The sequence below is a fragment of the Pogona vitticeps genome, chromosome 3, assembly GCF_051106095.1.
Source record: "Pogona vitticeps strain Pit_001003342236 chromosome 3, PviZW2.1, whole genome shotgun sequence".
Taxonomy (NCBI): domain Eukaryota; kingdom Metazoa; phylum Chordata; class Lepidosauria; order Squamata; family Agamidae; genus Pogona; species Pogona vitticeps.
The window spans coordinates 48,807,769-48,831,599 of NC_135785.1; the positions used below are offsets into that span (position 1 = coordinate 48,807,769).

Here is a 23,831-nt window from a genome sequence, read left to right on the forward strand (position 1 = left end):
TTAAATTTCAGCCATTCAATCTTAGCCTCCAGGCAATGCATAAGGACTGCTATGGCCATCTCTGTTTGCTTAGTTAATGGAAGATATAGCTGGATGTCATCAACATACTGATGGCGCCCAACTCAAAAGCTATACATGATCTCTCATAGTTGTGCCCTGTGTATAGTGAAGAGGCTTGATACTAAAACTGAGCCATGTGGAATTCCACAAGAAATTTCCAAGGAGGCTGATGAGCTGTCTTCCAACGTCACTTGCTGGGTTCTATTGCAGATGGAAAATGAAAATCACTGCTACTCCCAGATCAGTTTCTTCAACAGTATACCATGATTCACTGTATCAAAGGTGGCTGAGAGATATGCTGATGTCACTTAAGAGGACTCTTACTTGTTCAGGTAGCAGGTCAGATTATCCACTAAGGTCATCAAAGCCATCTCAGTAGCATAGCCAGTCTAGAAGTCGGACTGAAAGTGACTGAGCAGTCTGTGACAGCTTCTGGTTCTTCTTGATGGCAGGATTTCTGGATGAGAACTCTGTAAGGATTATGGTGTACAAATATCCACTTTTAAGCTATAGAATTTCCTTGTGTGGTGGCTGTTCCAGTTCAAGAAGTCAATAATAACCAATGAGGAGCAAATGTGTGTGAGTCAGGAATGAAGATGAGGAGTAATGCAATGTGTATCCAGAGGATCAAATTAGATATCACGAGGGAATGTGTGTTGTCTATGATGAACTCACTATTTCCCCTCCCATAATGGAATTTCCTTAGCGGTCATGTTCACCTTTCAACAAGCAGTCACAAAACATTCTAAAGGCAAGGTACATAAGTACAAACGATCATGTGCTGTGACAAACATATGATTTGGGACAATCACATGCAACAAAGCAAAACAAAACAAAACCCCACAATAAATGTTTTTGACTGTTAGTATGTTCTGGTGGACTGTTGTTGCTCAACTGCCATTGAGCATCAAAACACAGAGGAAAACATTGAACTAGATTACACCATAGGCTTTATGGCTGGCCACCTTTCATGTACTATTTTTATTGTAGACAAGGTGTACCTCACTTTATAATATTCCCCACCCCCACCCCAATAGTTTGAGCTTCCATATAAAGGGACGGAGAGGACTGAAGCAAGGCAAAAGGGCTTGTCGGAAACCCTCTGACATCAAGCAGGAAGAGAAACAGAGTTCGGCCGAGGGCTTCAATAGCTGTTCACTATTCTTTTCAGTAAATATACAGTTAATACTTGAAATAATGTAAATTCCATCTTTCCCTGAAAGTAGGACAGGGTCTTATATTAATTTTTGCTCCAAAAAACGCATTAGGGCTTATTTTCAGGGGATGTTTTATTTTTTTCATGTACAAAAATCTATGTTTATTCAAATACAGTCATGTCATCTTCTGGTTGCTGCACAATGGTGGAGGGCGGGCTTTCACTTAACTGGGGCTTATTTTTTGGAGTAGGGTTTAAATTACGAGCATCCTGAAAAATCATACTAGGGCTTATTTTCAGGTTAGGTCTTATTTTTGGGGAAACAGGGTAGCTCTTCTGCCGCTGTATCCTACACTGAATTTTCTACCAAGTCTCATTCTGAACGGTGTGTAACTCATTGAGCAGAGCAATTGTACTGCTGTAGAGGTGAAGTAGGACATCCACATACAGGAGTATTGTCTTAACCAACATCTTGCCAGGCTTATGCACAAAGGAACGAACTGTGTGTTGGTGTTTTAATATACATGTCCTTGCTGGGTTTATTTTCCTTAGTTGTACTGTTCTCCTTCCATTTGTTGCAATGGAAGGGAAGTTCAGTACATGAGCATCAGAGTTAGATCCCCCAACTCACACACTTTGGGCAATGTGTTGTGGGAATGTGACAGCCCAAACCACCTCCATGCTCAAAAGAGCCACACAGTGCCACCCATTGCCTTTGCCAGTGTTGAAGTATCCAGGTAGGAGAGGAAGGTGTCTGCAAATTCAGGGTACTAGCTCTAGAAGGCACTCTAGGACAATAAAGTGAAAACAGCAGCCCTTAGGGCTACATGATAGGTTAGGTGATGAATGAATCACAAAGGTGTGTTGAATAGATAACATACATAAATGGAATAACATTTGAAAATGGTATAACATTTGAAAAAAATGAAACTAGATGTTGGTATGTAAACAGAAAAACCAGTCACATTGATGTAGGATTAATTTTTATTTATTTATTTTCTTGGGGGGAAATTATAAGGCACAGTGACATGCTTGTTGCAGTTCACAACTCAGTATAAAAATGTATGCAAGGCATTGTTAGTGCAGATTTTCAGCTCTTCCAATCTGGAAAAATTTTCCTAAATCAAAATGAACAGGGATGTTTAACAGAGATATTTACTGCACTTTATCTGATTGTTGTCAACTGAGTTTATCATACTCATTCTGAATTCTGATAGCCTCTTTTTACAATTCTTCTACTGTTTCTACTCGTGTCCTTAATAACACCATGACAGAAAAATGCTTTCAAAAGGTCAGTTATTAAACTTTCCTGTTTTTATTATTTTAATCAAGATTAATAATACACTGGTAGGCTACTAGACCTGATCACTGTCCTCATCAGCCTTAGTACAAGGGATAGTAATTATTAGTAGAAGACATAATTAATGAAATACATTCATATTTGTGTATTAAATGAATTACTGTCTGTTGACTAAAGCAACATCAGTTCTTAGAGACATGTATGCTGATTCATATCACAGACAATAAAAGCGAGATTTGACTGTGTTTCTAACTACAGTACATTTACACATATGACCCACTGATATGCTACAGATGAATTGCAGTTAATCTACTCATGCATTAATCTACTCATAAGATACCCTTTACAATGAAAGGCTAACAAGGCATTATCTGGTAGAGTTAGTTGCATCCATAAGACTTAGTCACAACTAATTAATTGTGAAGAATTTGCTTATCTACAGTAGATTTCTCCTAAGGACCATCGTATAGTGGTCAAAGGAGACCTGGTTCAAATCTGCAACTGGCCATGAAATTCACTCGGTGATGTTGAGACAGTCACTGGCTCTCAGCCTGCCTCACAGGGCAGTTGTGAGGATAGAGACAGGACAGCCAAGTATGTCATGCTGATCTCACTGCAGGAAAGATGGAATACAAATGCAACTAATAAATAAAGCAATATGATCAGTTCAGCTTTGATCCCTGCTATGTTCTTGTAAATATGTTTCATCTCAAAAAGTCAAATGCTTGTCTCTAAGCCTGTTTCTCTGGCTGCTCTGACTTGCTACAGCAATTTGTTCAGGTTCTGATCCTCTTAGACAACAGGTGGAAAATGTTTTACCATCTTTATCTTTTGGGCTTCAGCTGCCATCAGCCCCATCCTGTGTGGCTAATGGCAAGGGACTGTTGGACAATCAAAAATTCCTCACCTTTGCCACAGACAAATCACATTTGAACCACATTTCGTCAGACAGGAATGCAGGTAACTTTCTGATACATTTATGATTAAGATGATATTTCCTTTTTTTCCAAATGGCTACAGCATGAGTATTTAAAATGTAAACTCACAATTTCCTGTAGTTGATCCATTCTAATGTTTAGTTTCAACAATAAGTTGTATTCTTTCCAGGAACACAACTTCTTCCAAGAATAACAGTAATTTAACTATTAGTTTTGAAGATATTTATCCCCTACCCAAATTCAGTGACTTTTATCATGGATGGGGCAGGGACTTACAAGTCTCATGTTCCCTAACAAGCTGGCTGGATCTTATAGGTGCACTCACAGCTGAAGGCCTACATGATCCGTACCCCAGTATAAAACACACCAAGCCTGATGGTGAAAGGATTTATGATTTTCCACCATTTAAAACCTATAAAAACCTAAGAAGACCCCAAGGCCTTGTTCAGATGGAAGTAAAAGTATCTGGGTCAGTGCTGTTCTTTTTGTGGGTTTTTCCTGCTGACTAGACAATGACAGCATCGGTTCCATGAGGAGCATGTTTTTTTCCCTGTCTTCTGTCCATCTGGACAGGCTCTGAGCAGTGCAGTTATCTGAGCCAGCACCAGCGGCAGTAACATTTAAAAAGGACTACATACTTTATTATACTAAGATGAAGTTATTCCCAGACTACTGGATCAGAGATACTAATTCTAGTGACCAATAGGAAGAAGTTGATATTCATGTATCAGACCCTGTTTCAGAACTACAATTAGCAAAAATAATATGCAAAATGACTGAGCTGAGCAGGAATGTACTTCATTACATTTAGAAATAATCCTAGACCCAGTCCAATAAAACCTCAAATGAGCAAACTTCTAGTTCTGATCTGGGGCAACATCACTCCTTTCCAGACACTAGCCAATTGCTAGCATACTCAATGAGGTCAATGGACTTCAAATAATTGAGTCTAGCGGTGAAGCTCTTTTTCTCACATTTCTTGAGCAACATGAGGATTTTGTATTCATAGCATTTGTTTGGTAACATAATCTTGCAGTGAGCAATTTTCAAAACTGCAGTGGCCTCCACAGCACATTCTATCCATTCCTGGTTCACATATTATTCTTACAATTGAGAAGCTGGAGGGAATATGAATCCTCAGTCTCATTGGCACTGTATGTTCCAGTGCCTTATGTTGAGCAATGTAGTGTTCACACTGCATTTTTTTCCTGAGGATATGTCAGTTGTAAGGTCTTCATTTCAATCCTCTCCTCTTGACAGCTTTATAATCTGTCCATTCATACTCAGACCTGGTGCATTTAACTTATTGTTGTGACCCAAGCTATTACCTGTGGGGTATGGGCTAGCTAGTGTGGTGGAAAACAATAAATTATTAAAAGGACAGAACAAGAAAGTGAAGGTAAAAAAGAGTGTAAAACTGTGACAATAAAAACAAGTCTCTTCTTGATCCATAGGTATGGCAAAAACAGATGAGCAGTGAAGCTTTATTCCATCCTCTCTGGTCACAAACCATTTCCCATGAAAGGTTCCCTCCATTTTGAAGTATCCATAAAGATAGAAGCAGAGCTGTGGTAGAGCCATAAGCATGGCATGGCCCCTTCCCTTGTCCAGATGTCTTTGGCACAGTCATATAGTTCCATCTCCACCTGATAGTCGCCATCCATACCCTTCCAATAGCCACCTGTGACAAAAAGTTTCCCTCCAAGAGGTACCATTCCTCCGTTTTCATGCAAAGTATGAAGCTGCTGCACCTGCAAACATAGAACAGACATCATTCTCATTTGGAGGATGTATTGCAGTTTCAGAGTAGGTGTCAGACATTTTGCAGCAATAGCCACAGATAAGAAGTTACATTAACATTCACCTTGTACCTGGTTGGGAGGGGAGGCGTGGTCTTATGCTGGTTGGACAAAAAAAAAAGAAAAGAAAAAAGAACTGGTAGTGACTTCTAGTGGTTGAAAGATATGCTGCTAGTCAATGTTCTTAGCACCTTGTTCCTCAGTGTTAAAAAGAAATGTAAAAACTGGTGTGGTCCTTGCAGGGATGGGGACTCACGAGTCAAGACTCACTGTCAAGTCCAACTTATGTCTCACTGGTGACTTGGCTTAATCTCATCTCAGGGGTTTTGGGGGGTGACTTGTGACTCAGACCTTTGTCCAAGTTGTGTTGTCGAGTTCATATGGACCTCCCCTACTTGCTGCTACCACCCACTACCGCCATCTTCAGAGATAGCAGACTTGATTTCCCTTCCAGGAGCTGGTCATGGACTCTGCGGGGGGTCCAAATCCCAAGTCCCAAGCCTTGGAGGGTGTGGCAAAAGGACCCGAGGCTTGGATCTAAAGATTCAAACTTGAACTTGGGACTCGGGCACCAAGATATGGACTTGGGACTCGGGTCCAAAGACTTGCCAACACCCCTGGGTTCTTGTGCACAATCCAAAGGTAGAAATGGGTGTTTAATATGCCACTAAAACAATTGTTTACTATGCCACTGAAACAATCATAAGTTAGATTTTGACCCTGCATGGGTCCATCTGCCTGACCATCACAGATCTGAGTGTGGTGTGAAAGAAACAAAAAAGTTTCAGAAATCACAGCCAGATGTAGAAGGCACACTTCTTTATTTGAAACAAATTTTAAAATGGAGGCTGTAAACTCAGGTTGGAAGCACAGAGGTGGGCCAGTTAGACAAAGAGTTGCCAGGCATTCAGCAGTACCCACCCCACCCCATTCCCATGGTCTCACATTAAAACATATGGTCCCTTGTCAGGGTACTTTTTTAAAAAAGTAAAAAACAGAATTTGGTTCACATACAATCCTAATTTACATATTCATTTATTTAAAATATTCTTTAGTTTCTCCTTATCAAAAAGTGATTTTCAGGCACTATACAAAATTGTGGAAAAAAACTATTCATGCAAGCATACTAATATAATAAAATAAAACAGGGAGTAACTATAATAAAATGCAGTGATCAATTGTAAAAAAAAAGTAGATTACGTAAATGTGAAACCTTAAGTGAAGAAAATGTCCTCTTTAGGCACAATGCCTGGACAAACATCTGTTCCATCCCAGTTCAATAGATAAAGGGCAAAATTGGATAGAGGCAGGCTGGATATTCATTTACCCACACTAAATGGAAAAGGTCCATACTTCAGACATGTCTAAAGAGATTGGCTACTGTGGGTGTAGCTTATTGACTGGTAAAAAGCAGTCCCCTTTGTCTCCCCTTGCACATCGGTAACCTGGGGTGAGTTATATGCCCTTGCTTTAACTCCTCTTTTCCTGTCCTAGAGAATTTAGTGAAAATAGCAAAACTGGACAGACTGCACATGATTGTAATTTCTCTACAACGAAATACTTGCTTGTAGAGAAACTGTTTGGTGTTAAGAAGTGACAATGAGAGAATTAAAAGAGAAGCATATCTGGCAGAAGCATAACCAATGGATGGCTGGAAACCTACAGGACTAACCATTAATCATACATCTACAGAAAGGGAGAGGCTGGCAGGATCTTCTCTGCACCTGTCCTCAGGACAGGAGTGGGCACTTCATGGTCAGCTGAGCACTGACGCCATGCGAACAGCTGCAGCAGGATTTCAGAGTGACGCTACGTAAACCGGTCCTCCAACAACATTACACACATCTTCACTGAAGCCAAGAAGCTAGGGAAATAGGACCCACGTTGTGTTTCTGTCTGGGATATCCTGAGCTCAAGGAATGGGCTTCTTGCCACTGTTAAACATGCACAGCCGGCTGTGCATCAAAGACCATGGTTGGACATCTCTATATCAAAGATCATCAACAGAACTGGAAACAATTCTTTTAGGGCATTTTTCACATATTACATCTAATGGGAAGTGAATACATACATGTTGACAAAGGGAACGGAAACATAACATCTATAGCTTTTCCTCAATGAACCCATAAGATCATGTGTGCTATTTCTGTGCAGATATAATTAGAAGAAGGCTATGAGGTGTTGTTTGTTCCTTGCAAAGTTGCTTATGTTTCAGTTAAATATATCACAGAAAGATGTGGCAATTCAAATCTACAAACATTCATGTATGGCATCAGTTTCATGTTACTTTTTAAAAAAGTGAATGTAATATGTTTATTTGCTATTTATATATTCTGTAGCTGCCCAAGGAAACAGAGCACCATATGTGATTTCCATGTCCAGTTTACCATCACTTTATCTTCAACTTCCATTTATTTCATTGTTCTCACCACTGTCAGGAACCCAGGGTATCAACCACTCATGCAACAGACCCTAGCACAAGCTACTTGAGAATTTCAACATTTGGGTAGGGAGGTCCCCAAGACTTAACTGAGCAAGTAGAAGTGGGCTTTTGGTTTTGGAATAGCAATCACCACACACACAAGAGCTGTGATGGGTGATCCGGGGTAGGGGGTTTTGATGTCTTTGAACTCTTAGTTCAGCCAGTATGTTTTTTTAAAAAAAATGTCTTTGCTTTCAATTGTTAATTTTATGTCAGATAGCTCTACCTAAGAAAAAGCAAGACAGAATAAGCAGGTTTCTTCTTTAAAACAGCCGAGTATGGCAATTGGTTCCATATCACTCAGTAACCTTCATAGCCAGATGGAGGTTTGAACCCAGGTCTCCATAATCTGAGGCTAATTCTATCCCATTTTATTTATTTTTTAAGTAGAACTCCCCATATACCCACCTTCTGCCATATGTTAACATCTGGATCATACATGTAAACTTTCTTTGTGTTGTCTCCAACAAGGTAGATTACTCCATGTAATGAAGCACATCGGGGAGCAGAGAGGTACTTAGGGATGAAAGGAGATGCAATTACACTCCAGACATCTACAAAACAAACAAACAACAAACATATTTTCATGGAAACTCCATCATCCTTGGGAGAAAAACATCGTTATGTATTAAAAATCTTACCAGAAGGACAGACTAATCTAAGCGGAGGGTTAAAAGGAAGATGAATGTAAATTGAAACAATAGTGAGGATGTGACTACACTGCAGTTTACAGTTTGTGCTGGACGTGTTGGCTTATTTTCTGTCAATGACAAGCTGTACAGCTAACTGCAGGTAAACCTGGGCTTTTTAAATGGGCATTCATTGCTTTTTGTTCTGCTGTCAAAAACTAGTAGTGGGTGGTTTTTCTTTTTAGCTATTTCACTTGCCTTGCTTATTTTCACTTTCTGGCATGTGTGATCACCTTTCCTGGTCCAAAGAGACAGAGATAGGTGTGTTGACGATGAGGTGGTCAATTAAAAAAAAACTTTTTGGCAGGTGACATAGCATTGAATTAATATAGCAACCTGCAGTACTTCAGTGCTTATCTGACATAGCACTAAACTAGAGAGGTAGAATTTTTAAAAATAATTGAAAGAGAGACAAGAGGCACTCATTTGAGGGGAGACCACAGTCACCTGAAGAGCATAAGAGAATTAACAAAGGAACTTGCCCATTTGTTTAATACAATTACCATCACTATTATCGTGGGTTAAAATCAATGTATACGTCCATAATTTACACATAACATATTGGCAACCAAAGAAAGAGTATGGGCACCTCTCAAGTAAACAGCAAGGTAAAAGGAAGCAAGTAAAAACTTGCAATTTAAAGGACAATGAAATGCTAAATACATAGCATTCTGATTAAGATCACATTCTTTTTTTCATTTTCAGATGGGCACATACATCCTAGTCTTGATCAAAGTCATCATACATGCATGGGGAAAACTTAAACCATTTACTCCAGCCAGTTTTACTTTCAAAATTCATATGCACCTACATATGTGAAGCTTTAAAAAGAAAGAGGAGAATAAGTACCCATCAGGGAATTTTGAGAGATGATCAACAGTTGGAATACAACATGATGAGATGCCCTGATGGCAGCAAACATGGCATGCTGAGCGACAGCCAGCATTACAGAAGATGCAAATGGAAAGTGCTGCAGTTGTTTATCATATGACATGCACATGTCCCATGAATGTTATCCAAGGTCCCTCTCAGACTAAACCAGAGTCACACTTCAATGAGTTATAAGGCTCAAACTGAAACCAGCTGAAAGTTGTTTATACTTTTCTGATAAAATAATCATAAAAGAATCGAAGTGTGAATGACATAATGTAATATCATGAATCAACTGGGTCAGTTATGAGAAAGATAACTTTACATCTCCTAAAAAAACCACAACCAGCAGTATTCTGAAATTATTCAAAAAGTTACTTTTCTCAGCTCCAAACTAAATAAAGAAGCATGCTTCACAAATGTGACAAATAATGTCATTATTAAAAAAAACCCAAACCCATGTGGAGAAAGGTTGAAGGCAGGAAGAAAAGAGGAATACCAAATACACATTTTGCAAGTTGTAGAATATTTCAATAAGGCAAGGTGGTAGTGGACTTCAGTTTCAATAGTGGTGATGGCAAGAACACGAGAAGCACAAAAAGAGATTAAAGAGCCTGGTGCCAAACAGAAAGACTTCCAAACAGAAAGGCCTAAGGGTGCTCAGTGAGCCCTTCGGCTGGTTAAACTGCAAATGTCTCTCTCATTTCAGTCCTACTCTGTTCCTTCTTACCAACAGCAGGGTTGTAACACTGCAGAGTCAGGGCGTTGTATTTGACAGCACAAGAGCCAATAAGGTACAGCTTCCCAAGACACCCAGCAGCGGCAAAGTTGCTGACATACTTCAGGGCAGGGCTGACAAAGCACCAGTTGTCATTGTATGGGTCGTAGCACTCCACCTCCACAACGTCCACTGTGGTGCCTGGAGACCATGTGAGGAATATAAAAGAATGACTGAATGGAGCTGAGGCCTACAGACATGTGACCTGATCAATGAGTGTCTAAGAGGCATTTTCCTGTGACCAGGTGTGTTTGAGGTCTGTGTTTACTTCAGCCTAAAATCAGTTCTTCAGACAGCAGCAACACTTGGTTATTTTTCTGGACTACAAGTCCTCCAACCCCAGCAGTAGCCATGCTGGCCATGAGATACTGGAAGTTGTAGCCCAAAAAGTAACATTTACCATCTCTGAGCTATATAGCACAGGGGGTTTACAATGCCCTGACAACAAAGGGTCCAAACTGAACAGGACTCATCTTTATTAAGAGATAAGAAGTTCTGTGCCCCAAGCATTTGACTACAAACTTCCCCGTGAACAAACATCAAGTCTTCTACTATTGCTGTCACTTCCTCAGATGTAAAACCACAGAGTTAGAAATTAGGCTCTCCCCTACCTTCCACTCTTTCCCACCTCATGCACAGCCAGCTACCAGCAGAAAAGGCTTTACTAGATGTCAGCCTTCCCTTTGCACAAGCCCAGCAGAACGCTTCGCCTTTCCCTCTGCCAACCCTCAGCATACATTTCCTCTGGCCACTTCCAGACTGTGAAGGAACACCTGGAAATTCAGCTTGGACATTTTGGGATGGGAAACTACTCTGTCAGGTTTCTCTTATGCCCTCCTCCCAAGGACTCCCATATAGGAAAACAAAGTTTCTCAGCATCTTGTTCCTTACCACCGATGGCATAGATCTCTCCATTAAGGACAGCGCTGACATGGTTTGTTCGGGCCTTTAGCATTGGAGCCATGGACTTCCAGGCACCCTTCTTGAGAGAGAAGCACCAGGACTGGGTCGTGGACCATGTGTCATTCTGTGACCCTCTGGAGCCACCTGAAGTCAGAAACAGGAAGAAGGCTGTCTTAAATCAGATCAAAACTGAGCAGTTTGCCTAGCTCAGTATTGGCTGAGCTGGCTGACATAGTCTCTCCAGAATTTCAGGCAAGGGTCTTTTCTATCCCTGCCAAGAGAGGCTAGGAACCAAATGAGGGACGCCTCGCATGACAAGCACATGCTCTGTCTCCAAACGATGGCTCTTTTTATATGTGAACCACTTTGCAGATACTCTGTACTCCTAGAAAGATGAACAAGTGAATCCTAGAGCAAATCAAGCCTGAACTATCTCTGCAGGAAAAAAATTATGAAACAGGCTGTCATATTTTGGGCACATTATGAGAAAGCAAGATCCCCTGGAAAAAAACAATAATATTGGGAAAGATTGAAGGCAGCAGGAAAAAAGGAAGACCAAATATGAGACAGATTGACTCTCTAAAGGAAGTGAGTTTACAAGAGCTGAGCAGGTCTGTTGAGGACAGACTATTTTGGATATTGCTCATTCATGGGGACACCAGAGGTTGAGGCAACATGACGGCACGGAACAACCACCACCATCAGTTTAAAGCACCTCAGAATCAATGCTCATTCATCCTCATTCATTTTTTTGCTTCTCTCAAGCATCCTACAATTAGTAGAATCAGTGTGCGAAACATGTGAGCTAAAATGGGGGATAATGGTTAAGCTCAAGTTTAATCAGCAATGAGATCTGAGTGCTAAACTTCACTTTCTCTGTTTTAGATTTTTTTTTTTTAAGCTCATAATAAACTATAGGAACAGGAACCCAGTAAAAACATTCACACAAATTGGTTATTAGGTTTGGTAATAACATTCCTCCAGAAAAGTGTAAGCCTTACCTGTGACATAAACATCATTATTCAGAGCAATCACAGAAAAGCCCCATTTATTATAATCTGGAAAATCAGGCAAAGCAATCCATTTTTCTGAAATGGGAAAACAGATTGTGTAAGAAAAAAAAAATAAGAAAAGTAGCCATTTGATCTAAGTGTTAAAAACAAACATCTGAACTGAATAATTCCCGGGGTTGCGTATTTTGGATTTTCTGGACTACAAATTCCATAATTCTGCTCTCTAGGAGTCCCACTTGCAGGACCCAGACTTTGTGTGTTTAGTCGTTTAGTCGTGTCCGACTCTTCGTGACCCCATGGACCAGAGCACGCCAGGCCCTCCTGTCTTCTACTGCCTCCCGGAGTTGTGTCAGGTTCATGTTGGTTGCTTCGCAGACACTGTCCAGCCATCTCATCCTCGGTCGTCCCCTTCTCCTCTTGCCATCACACCTTCCTAACATCAAGGTTTTTTCCAAGGACTCTTTTCTTCTCATGAGATGGCCAAAGTACTGGAGCCTCAGCTTCAGGATCTGTCCTTCCAGTGAGCACTCAGGGTTGATTTCCTTTAGAATTGATAGGTTTGTTCTCTTTGCAGTCCAGGGGATTCTCAAGAGCTTTACCCAGACTTTACAGACATCTAAATTGTGCTCATTAGGGAAGAAGGTCCTGCTGGCACGCTTCATCCTTTGGATAGGGCTAACTTCTTGTCTGACAAAGATGCTCTCCCAATGGTTGCTGGAAAGCTTCCTTTTCAGACAGGAAGTTAGGCCTGTCCAAGGCATGTGAGCTGGCACAAAGGTGAGCACAAAGGTCTAGGTCCTGCCAGTGGGACTCCCAGAAAGAAGAATTTTGAGAACTGTAATCCAAAAAAATCCAAAATGCACATCCCTCACAATTCTTTTACTAGGCCACTAAAGTGTTAGAAACAAAGTGAGCTGCTCAGCCTTCTAGAGCTCTTCTTCAGGTGTAGATCTTATAAAAACTGGGGAACTGAGGAAGATGTAAAAAGCCCTCCCTCATCCAATACATTTCACTAGATATTGTGGCATTATTCTTCAAAGCAGATTGGCAAGCAAGATAAGCTACAGATTTGATAGTTAGTTTACAGTCTCAGAAGACAGAACCAAAAGACTAAAATAAAACACCACACTGTCATAGCTACACAGAGACACTGTGGTTGCTGGCACATCAGCCTCAAATTTCTTTACAGTTTTTTGTCCTGAGCCCACCCGTCTTCATGCTGGCTGCCTCTCACATCCCCTTGCCACTACTGCCATTGCCAAATCATTCCTTGATTGAAGTGACATGCGTGGTAGAGACAAAAGCTGTGTTCTGCTGTGGTGTGATTGTTAATATTTGTTTTGTTTTTCAAACTGGGAGAGCACTAAATTACAGATAGAAAAAAAAATATAACAGATTGGATTGCAAGGCTACTCTACAGCCCGGAAACCTGTAATCCTGGCATCCAATCCCATTCTTGACAAACCCCACAGACACAATTTACTCCAACACAGACAAGCAAACATGCAAAAACAATTCAAAATAAATCACATCATCGAGTTAAAATGAACATGCCCTAGAAGGTGTTTTTAAAAACTCGCTTTCCACCCCCCCCAAAAAAATCCACTGCCTGTACAAAAATGTGTGCTCAGTTGTATATCATGTAAAAAGATTTTTTAAAAATAGATTTCAAGTCTGCTAAACCCAATGCAAACCTAGGAAACTTTTGTTGCGCAACCACACCCATAGTGAGGGTATTACCCAGCACAGAGCAATGTAGGTTGACCTCAGACTATTCTAGCTAATATGGTGCTCTAATGTTTTTTTGGACTCCTGCCTTGTACAATGTGACACGAGTACTTTTGCTTCTGCATAATGCTGTTATTTTGAGATCAGGAGCAAGGATTAATATAGATTACGTATTTGGCCAAAACTGTAATTTAAAAAAAAAAATTCCATCCTTATCTGTGAGTGCCAGGGATGGGGACTTGAGTTGTAGGATTTACAGTCAAGCTGGACTTGACTGTGCACTGGCAACTTGACTCAGGTTTTCCCCCCCAATGATTCAGGCTTGACTTGTGACTTGGAACCCACTCACCCCTCCTTTCTTTCCTGGAGAAAAAGGGGTTTATTTTTAATAGGGACTTGGTACCAAAGACTTGGACCTGGACTTGAGATTCAGACCCAAAGACTTACTAATATCCCTGGTGAGTGCTCTTCTCTCACCACTGATGAGGAGACAGAAGGGCATGTGTAAGAAATAGAGGCTGGTGGCTCCAGTGCCAGTGGGGCAGAGGATCCACTCCAGGTCAGAGGTTTACTCAGTGTTTCCAGTGCTGAACCTTATTCCTCTTCAGATTCATTAGAATCACCATGTTTATATCTACATATGTTTGAAAACAGTTATCTATGATTAACTGTTTCTGTGTTCACAGTGTTGTCAAAATGCACCCAGATGACATCATCTTGCCCAGATTATGCTAATGATGCAAAAGATATTTTCTCAAGTTTCTGTCCCTTTCTCTAAACTAGTTTCCCCCGCCTTTGATACAGGGTTTTTGCAGGCCACTCTGACAGCTTCTGATGTGAACATCAGCCTGGGATGAATGCAGCTGCTCAGCAGTGACAAACACCAAAGAAATGCAGAGCATTAGATCATCTGCATATCTCTTATGCCAGGAGTGGCATAATTCTAGGTTGAAGTCCAAGGCTTGCTTGCTTCTGCTGTGTTTGTTACACGAAATGGGTATGGATGATATCACAGGTCTAAATGTTAAGAACACAGATCTCTCTTGCTCTCTTTCACTTACTGAATAAAGGGACAAAATGAGGAAAGCTCTTACAAATAACAAATCAACAAAAACTCCCGGCCAACACAATTTAGGGCAAGAGAGATAATATTGTTAATCGCAGAAGAATTTCATAAAGGAATGGAAACCAAAGAGCTGTGAATAGTAAACCAGGGAAACACTAGTTAAACTGTAACCATGGAACCTTGTGGGGTCCTTCCTGCATTTCTGAGCAGTTGAAGGCTCACCAATCTGTTACAGATAATGTCACTGGAACAGGGGATTCCTTAATGACTCATTGTTTGTGATTGTTTGCACAGCAGGGGCTTTTCTTACCCCTCACCCCTTTATTGGCAGATTACCTTGTTTTGTTTTGTGACAGGGTTGAGGACAGAAAAAGATGTCCAGGGCCAGAAAGAGTCATGTTAGAGCTGAAAGCATAGTTAATGTTGCAGAGCGATGACTGAGGCAGTCTTTCTACATTTGTGAAATCAAGTTTCAAAGAAATCCTGTGCTTAAATCCTTAAATCCAATTGCCAGATAAAGCAAGCTAATCTGTATAATGCCAGAAGTGAGAGAAGCCAGTGCCGTAACAATCAGAGGTTCACACTGGAGAAGGATTTCCCTCTTACAGGCTATTTCTATTATCTGATAACAGGCTTTCGTTCTCTTGAACACTAACATGATTTCAGTTCTAATGAGAAATTGTCTGTAATGCAGAGTTTGACAAACACACACACACAGCCCCTCAATTCTCATACTGTATTTTCTCAGCAGCACAAGGTCTAGAAACAGACTTCTTTTCAAGACATGACAGAATGATACCATGAGTGTGATAAGAACCCATCTAGAAAAGGCCAGTGTGTACAATTGATCTCAGTCACTAGCAAAGAGTGTATTTCTACCATGTTTAAATTCCACAACAGTGCAATTATCATTACATTGCCATGCCCAGTATCATGGTCCTCCTGATTAGTTTCCAAGTAAAAAAAAAAATTCTGAATTTGAAAGAAATATTCTGGGATTGTTTGGGAGCCAAACACTTACTGGTTTTGGGGTTATAAAATGCAAAGTTCCTGGAAATTGAAGGTGGTTGTGCTTCTTCTTCATTCTCTTCCAAAGCCCTGCCTCCCACCACCACCAGCACCTCCTCCAGCTTCTGTGGAAGAGCTTTCAGCCTCTGCTGGACAAATGGTCTGTTCTCCACCTTCCAGAAAGGAGGAGGAGGAAAAGGAAAACGATGTCACAACAATGGAAGTCTATCATTTACTGTCTTCCTTTACTGCTTTTCCCCAACCCTTTATTTGTTGCATATTCTCCTTATGTAAAAGAATGCAGTTGTCCAAAACTTATAACTACAGTATTCCATCATTACTGTATACAAATTTGATGAAGGCAGCAAATTCAGGCTGTCCTAATATTGATGAGGTATCCTGAGGGAGTACAAGCAGTGGCTTCCCACTACAGTAGATGGTTAATAATTACAACTATTAATCATTAGCATATAATTGTTTCTTTTTACAGTGGACCCTCTACTTACGGAATTAATCCGTATTAGAATGGTGGCTGCAAGTCGAAAAGTCTGTAGGTCGAATCTCCATTGACTTACAATGCATTGAAAACTGATTAATCCCATAACTGGCAGTTTTTATTCTATTTTTGTTCCATTTTGGTTTTTTTCTGGTCTGTAAGTCGATTCTCCAGCTGCAAGTCGAATCTAAATTTTGCGGCCAGAGAAGTCTGTAACTCAAAAAGTCTGTAAGTCGAGCCGTCTGTAAATTGAGGGTCCACTTAAAATCCTTTCTGCCTAGCAATAGATTAAAAGTATTAAAAGCAAACTAAAAACATTTTTAAGTGGATACAAAACATTCTTTCCAAATGTTATTGAAGACAATTTTTTAAAAAGGGATCAAAAGACCCTGAAAACTATAGTTTTAATTGCTCATCCGAAACTCAACACAGGACTCGTTTATACTGCTAATCTGTGTTGTTTTGAGCTCTGATGTGTTTTAAATTGATTTATATTTATATGGTTTTTGTACCATTCTGCATGCTCACTTTGGAACTTATTACTCTGATATAAAGTAGGGGCTTAAAACTACTTCGGGAACCTACACATGAGATTTTAAATCATGTCATTTGCCAGCATGTTTGCATGTTGTAATCCATTTAGAATCGTTGCACTTGAGGCTTTGTCCTGCACTTGCCCACCCACCTTCCCACTGGCTGCCTCCCACAGCCACTCACCGCTTCTTGCTTTTAGGCTTGTTTTTATTTTATTTTTTCCTAGGGGGATAGCGATAGTCTGACATGACAGTGGAAATTTAGATGCCAGCAGAGAGAAAAAGTTTTTTACTACCCCCCTCGTTTGCAAAGTGAAAAAGCTCCTGATACTGAAAACCAGGGGTCCCCAACCATGAACCGCTCCGGGTCTGTGGCCTTGAAGGATCAGGCCACCGAGACAGATTTTCAAGGGCCGAAGGAACGCGCACATGCGTGCACACGCCTGGAAACCCACACACATCCTGCATGTATGCAAGGATGCACTGCCCACCCCCATATGCATGCCCTAACATGCCTCCCGCATGCATGCACACATCCCCTGCACACACACGCATAGACATACACGCCCTGCCTGGACCCTGTACACATGCATGGGTGCCCACCCACCTCCCGCATGCACACGCACATGCACACACCCGACCAGCCCACCCACACAGACACCCGCACACCTGCACCTCCCCCACACGTACGGACGCCCACCACACACCCCAAGTCCTTGGGAGAATTGTCTTCAACTAAACCGGTCCCTGGTGTCAAAATAGTTGGGACCCACTGCTGTAAACTTTTCTGGTCAGCTTCACTTCATCCCCCTTGGGGGAAAAATAAAATATTAAAACAAGCCTAGAGCCGTAGCAGTCAGTGATTGTGGGTAGCATGCACTGTGAGGAAAGAGATAGTTTATACTGAGAGAGGCATTAGCATATGCCAAATCAATGAAAAATCAATTGATTTTACGTCTGTGTTAAAATAAGCAACCCTCTGCTGGCTCAGTAAAATACCTTACTTCTGATTTAAAAAACATGATTCCTCGGCAATTATAATCCACGCTTCCATTTGCTTAGTATAGCTGATTTTTTTAAAAAAAAAGTATTTAAGCAAACCCAGCAGTTCTTATTGCCAGTGTGACAAAGCCCAGAGATGGATTTAGCCAAATCTCCCTTGATCCTGTCTCAAATATCCACAGTACGTCTTGGGGTATCCAGACACACAAGAAAGTGAAAGTTTCTCAATCCAAAAAGGAGGGGAAGGAAGGAACAAGAAGCAAGAAGGAAAGGTTGACGACCCCTAGTTAATGGGCTCTTACCAAAAACTGACTGGCCAGGGATTCTTAGGCTGCCCTACTCCAAGCCAAGGTGCTAGGCTGTTGATGGGATAATTGCTAAATTGCTCTTTTTAACTTTCAGTTTTGTAAGTGCTTGAGCAGCTCCATTCTATTATAAAGGGGAGGAACAAACAATGCATTTGTTTTGTTTTACTTGTGGATTTTATGTATATAGATAAGGAAGAAGATGCCCCAAGGAGCAACTCTTCATTTTGTTTTTGTTTTATGCGGGCAGAGAAATAACTTTAGAGGGGGGATAGCGAGTGTATGAGGGAAACTGCATTTTTATTTGTGGATAGTAAGTAAGTAAGGAATTTGGGAGATTTTAATTTCTAAAAACAAAAGTGGAATGTGGGGATAGAAGGAATACTTTATATCTGTCTCATAAGCCCTTGTTTTTAATTTGCAAGGGAGAAGGGTGTATACCAAACCTGGAAACCTGACGTTTTGGCAGTTTCCAGAATCTAAAAGCCACTGGCAGTGCTGACGAGAGGATTGCAAAATTGTCCCTATATGCAATATTTTACCTTTTTTCTGTAAGAGTGAGAAGCACTCCGCAGATGTTTCACTCTTTCTGTGCTTGAGAAGTGAGGGGAGGCAGGGAGAGATGAGTAAGGTTGCTCTTGCTTAGTGGAAATTAGTCAGCAGGGCACCCAGAAAGATCTCTGTGCTGGTTCCTAAGAAGAATAGTGGCAGGCCAAAAGTCTAGTCTTGCTTCATAGGCCAAAATGTCAACTTTTCCAGGCCTGGTTTGAAAGGAGCGGACCAGAGTATTTGGTATGGATCATGAATCTGTGTAACCTGAAAACATGTATCTGGCAAACACTACCCTGAACCTAAGCCTCCTTTTTCTCCCCTGCCAAATGTGGCTTGGAGGATAGAGGTATCTGTAGCTAGAAAGGGTGATAGGGACCCCATTTTTCCCTAGCAAAGAATTAAGTGTGGTAGTATGAATGCCTACTGTACAAAATATATGAGACCATACTTCAGTTCACTTAGACTTTAAATGTTAAGGAATTGTGCTGTAGTACCATTGCAAGGGACTGGGAAGAGGATGGAACAAGAATTAATTGGCTCAATCTAACCCTTGACTTTAGCTTCCATTGGCCTCCTGCACTACCAGTCCCAATTGGCATAAGCCATCAGAAAACAGCCTAATTGGGTGCTTATAGAAAAAGATTAAGAACTGCTCATAGGGCCAATGGGGCAGTGAAGGCAAATTTTACCTGCCAAACCTCATACTGGATGGCCTCACTGACCTTGGAAGAGACCTAAGAGACAACAGTGTCAGTGTCTTTCTTAAGAGCAGATCCAGGATTAGGTAGTCAATATGCTTCTGGCCTACAGTAGGTGGATTTGGGAAAGAAAAAGGCAGTTGGACCATTGCCTCTTTCCCTGCCTTTATCAGAAACAGATGAGAAGGATTCTCTATCTCCTTGTCAGCACCATTCAGGGAATACAGGATTGAGATCATGTTGGTTGAAAAACCTTTGGTGTGTGTGTGTGTGTGTGTGTGTGTGTGTGTTTAATTTTATTTTTTGGCAAACCTTTGGTTGGTGTGTGTGTGTGTGTGTGTGTGTGTGTGTGTTTAATTTTATTTTTTGGCAAACCTTTGGTGTGTGTGTGTGTGTGTGTGTGTGTGTGTGTGTGTGTGTGTGTGTGTGTGTGTGTGTGTGTGTGTGTGTGTGTGTGTGTGTGTGTGTGTGTGTGTGTGTGTGTGTGTGTGTGTGTGTGTAATTTTATTTTCTGGCAAAGGCCTTAAAGATGGGTGGGAGAATGGAGAGAGGAGAAGGTAGAAAGCTGGTGAGCAGACACGTTCACTACAGTTTTGCCTCCTATCAAATGTGATAGTCCATAGCTAATTAATAAATACAGGAAAGCTTGCCTTGCAGACATTTGGGCCAACCAATTCCTAACAACAAGCACATTTCAATCAGAATGTCAGATCAGTAGCCAATAACTTGTTCACCTGCAACATAGTGGGCTACAAAAGTCTACACACACTAACTACTGCACGCTGGTGGGAACCACTTGAGCTCCATGAACTCTATTTACTGTATTTGTTGCGTTGCATTCTTTTCTAGCCTTAGTGACTGAAACTAGAGTCAGATAACCACACTGTGCTGGCTTCAAGAACTGACCGTGCTCCGATGTCTGGTGATGATGGTCTTGCAAGCTTCTGATTCCTGAATCAGTTGTTCTGATGACAAGAGGTTCTGCAGATACTGATCTGGCAGTGAAACCAGATGCACTAGGTCAAGGAGCTCTGGAAGATGAATGGCTCTAGTAGATTTGTCATACTTCACCCACCTCAGCACAGCCTCAACTAGACTCTGCTCTTCTTGTACCTGGAGTAGATTGTTGGACAGGTAGGTAATTAACCTCTCTTTGGACAGCTGCAAAAACTCTTCCTGTTGAGACACAAGCTCAAAATTCTCCTGCAGAAATGACCAAGCCTTGGATGACACTTCTGGACAGCCATGTATCTCCCCAAACTCACAAATGCCCAAACAGTTGGTTGCATCCATCTGCTGCCTCAAGTACCGACTGCAGACCTTACGAATAATAGGAAAGTGGAGCTGGTTGGATGTTCGAATTAATGCCTCTACATTCCCCTGGTTGATGGTTACCTTCCCTGTGTACGCAAAGTCAATCAAGGATTCCATAATGAGAGGATCCACATCTTTGATCTCTACACGAGCTGAAAAACTTTCTATGAAGTCACCTGCAAACATAGCATCGAAGTAGTGACTACAAAGAGCGAGGATGCTGCGATGGCAGAGAAATTCATGCCCCCCAACAATCAGTGTGACATCTGAGAATTTTGGATTAGAACGTAAGGTCCGAAGGCCTTCCAGAATGGACTGAGGATGAGATGGAAGGCAAAAATCAAAATCATCAATGTTCCTCACCATGGTGGTGTTCTCCAGAAAGCTCCACTCTTGTGAGAAAGGGTGTTGGGTGTCTCTAATGGAAAACAAACTTTTACAGAATCCTAGTCAGAAAGCAAAGAAGAATAGAATCATAATTTTGCTTTACATAGGTATCCTTCTAGAGGTGGCAAATCTTTTTAAATCAATGGGACTTTTTGAAAAAACTCCACACTTTTAGAACCTTACATCTATTTTTATTTATGATTACCTTCCCCAACTCTCTCTATGTATTAGTTTACAACTCCCACCATCTCTAGTCCAGTTAGCATCTCTGAATATTCACTACACCATTTTTTGTGCTGCATATTGTACACCACGTAATCTCATTGGATAAGGTTTACACAGAATATGGTGGAGAATTCTGAGGCGTCATTAACACACAGTTGAAGTGTTGTTGACATTTCTTCAATGGTCCTTCTTATGTTCCTATCAAAAATACAACATTAAAATAGAAGGGAGGAAGGATTTTTCTACTAAATCCCCAGCTTAGTTTTGAAAAGTTAGTCCTAGGTTGGAAATCTGTGCCATGACATGTTAAGTAGTCATGGTAACAACTAGTAACAACAGTTCCAATAAGAATGCTAATGGCTGCATTTAATCATTAAATCAAACTGTCCTTAAGGCCAGGACATTTCCCCTAAATAGCCTCTTCCTCGTGGTGTTACACTGATGAGCTTCTTGATATGACTCCCTGTGAGATCCTAGAGAAGCATGTCAAAGATCCTTCTTGTACTTCATAATAATGGTTTCCATATGGGTTCTGAGAGAACAGTTCCCCTCCCCAAATCCATTTTAGCTATTCAGTCTCGATTTCCACCCCTTGCCCTACCAAAAATCCCAACTAACAGCCCTTACCTTAACTTCTTTTACATCCAGTTGGCAAGTTGATCTGAGTAAATGACTGGAGGACTGATTGGCTTTTCTCTGGAAGATGACAGTCACTCAGAGTAGAGTTTCATTAGGGAGTTGTGGCTGCCGGTAGCAACCAATGTGTTTCTCTATAGATATGTTTATATTTAGAATCGAGCTCACAGCCAGAGTGGGGGAAGGCTGGGAAGTGCTTAGACAGTTATTCTTACCAGGCCACCTGCCCTTAAAGCAACACACAATAAGCAAATTGGAAGAAAGCCTAGAAAGATATATGGCTAGTAGAAGCAGATCAGACTGTTTCAATTTGGCTGTGATGGGATGCCAAGAGGCTGGGAGTTGCTCAGGTTAAAATCACTCATGGGCCAGAATACTGTTAGAGATTTATATTTGCACACAGGGAATTGTGTAAGTAAATTTGCAACCTGCTGGTTGTGTTCCTGTGTATGTGCTTAGGAACACAGTCAGCACCTCATTAATAAGCATCAATTTGCCACTAAGCCTTAAGTGATTTTCCTTAGTCAAGTGTAAATCTGCAATAGAACTCAGGCCTTTGTGTTCCAGACATGTTTTCAAACCAAAGAGACACTTGTGTAGGGAGACCAAAGCTTGCTTCAGGACTCTGGTGCATCTCTCCTCTGACAGTTCTTTGTGACAAGCAGTAGTAAGAAGCTGGCCGCTATTTTAATTTTACATGATGTCCTCTGAGATATTGGCCAGAATACTGTTAGGATTTATGTTGGTGTAACTGTGTAGATCATGGTGGTGAATTACCACTAATTAACAAGTTTACACTTGCATCCCTGATCACACACACTAGTCATGCAACTTAATGCATGAACCAGGAATGTGAGCAGTAAGTTGTTAATTAGTGGCAATTCAAGTGGAATCATTGATAGCACACTGTTACAAGTTTGCAAGACAATTCAACAATTTTGGATCAGACTAGATGCTATTTTGTGTTGCATGTGCTTGGTGCATTTTCCATCCGAGTTGCATTTTTTAGAAGCAGACTTACAGAATGTAAGTTTATGTTTACCTTATAGTAACTAATCACAAAATGCAGCATGGCTAATCTAAGAAAAGAGACGAGGAAAAAATATATCTATTGTGATATAAATATTTCATTACTTTAGTGGACTTTGCTTCTAAATACTGTATGTATTACATCATTTAGCCCTCCAGCTTTGTAATTAATGCAATTACATCAATAGAGAGCACTGACCTGTCTAATTTTATGGGTTGACTTACAGGTGCTGAGATCTGAGGGTGCAAACAATTAGCATGGCCAAGTTCCATCAACAACCTTTGTTCTTTACCTGTGCTCTGCACAGTTTCTTAGATCTAACTGGGAGAGGGTATTCACCTGGATCCTGGAGGTCAGACCCAACAAATACATGTAGAACAGAGTATGAGGCAATCTCAGACATTCAGACAAATGGGAATTAAGGTGAACAAACCATGGTTTGGTGTTATAGTGAAAACAAGCCAATATAGAGCTGCGTGCACACGCAAATCTATTAGTGCTTGTTACAGCTTCATACCATATTCTGATCCAGATAGCAATCGTGTTGACTAGGGAAGAATAATACTTTCTTAGCAGTCTTAGGTTTTTGAATGGTGCAAAACAAGGTATACATATGTATTTGGGGAACACAGTGAACTGATGATCTAAAAAGTGGCATCCAGGACAGATGCAAGATTAACTTCTGATTCACAGACTGCCAGAAACCAATTCAGAACAGGACCATTTGAGAACTATATAAGATGCAGGGACAGCAAGCTGCCTCATCCCAGTTATTCAGTCATGATGACTCAAGCAAAAAGTGATGATTCGAGTACTCTTCTTTCCTTCAAATCTGTCTGTCATTTCCAATGTTGTTTGCTAAA

The 23,831-nt window shown here is 40.9% G+C and overlaps 1 protein-coding gene across 1 annotated transcript; it reads right to left on the reverse strand.

The window, feature by feature from the left end:
• Positions 1-2,188: 2,188 nt before the first annotated feature.
• Positions 2,189-22,082, reverse strand: KLHL30 (kelch like family member 30). Its single transcript, XM_020787497.3, has 8 exons — positions 21,930-22,082; positions 20,283-21,136; positions 15,804-15,963; positions 11,977-12,063; positions 10,964-11,119; positions 10,025-10,213; positions 8,144-8,289; positions 2,189-5,205 (listed from the first exon to the last, which is right to left on the reverse strand). Exons 2-8 carry the CDS (start codon positions 21,054-21,056, stop codon positions 4,957-4,959), a joined length of 1,761 nt encoding a protein of 586 aa, XP_020643156.3. The 5' UTR covers positions 21,057-21,136; positions 21,930-22,082; the 3' UTR covers positions 2,189-4,956.
• Positions 22,083-23,831: the final 1,749 nt, after the last annotated feature.

Excerpts from the sequence above, each read along its gene's own strand:
- KLHL30 (XM_020787497.3), bottom strand. The coding sequence starts at position 21,056 with ATGGTGAGGAACATTGATGATTTTGATTTTTGCCTTCCATCTCATCCT. Across the intron at positions 8,290-10,024 it reads GTGTTACAACCCTGCTGTTG|ATGTCTGGAGTGTAATTGCA; the intron begins GTAAGAAGGAAC and ends TTTGTTTTGTAG. Across the intron at positions 5,206-8,143 it reads ATGTTAACATATGGCAGAAG|GTGCAGCAGCTTCATACTTT; the intron begins GTGGGTATATGG and ends CTATGTTTGCAG.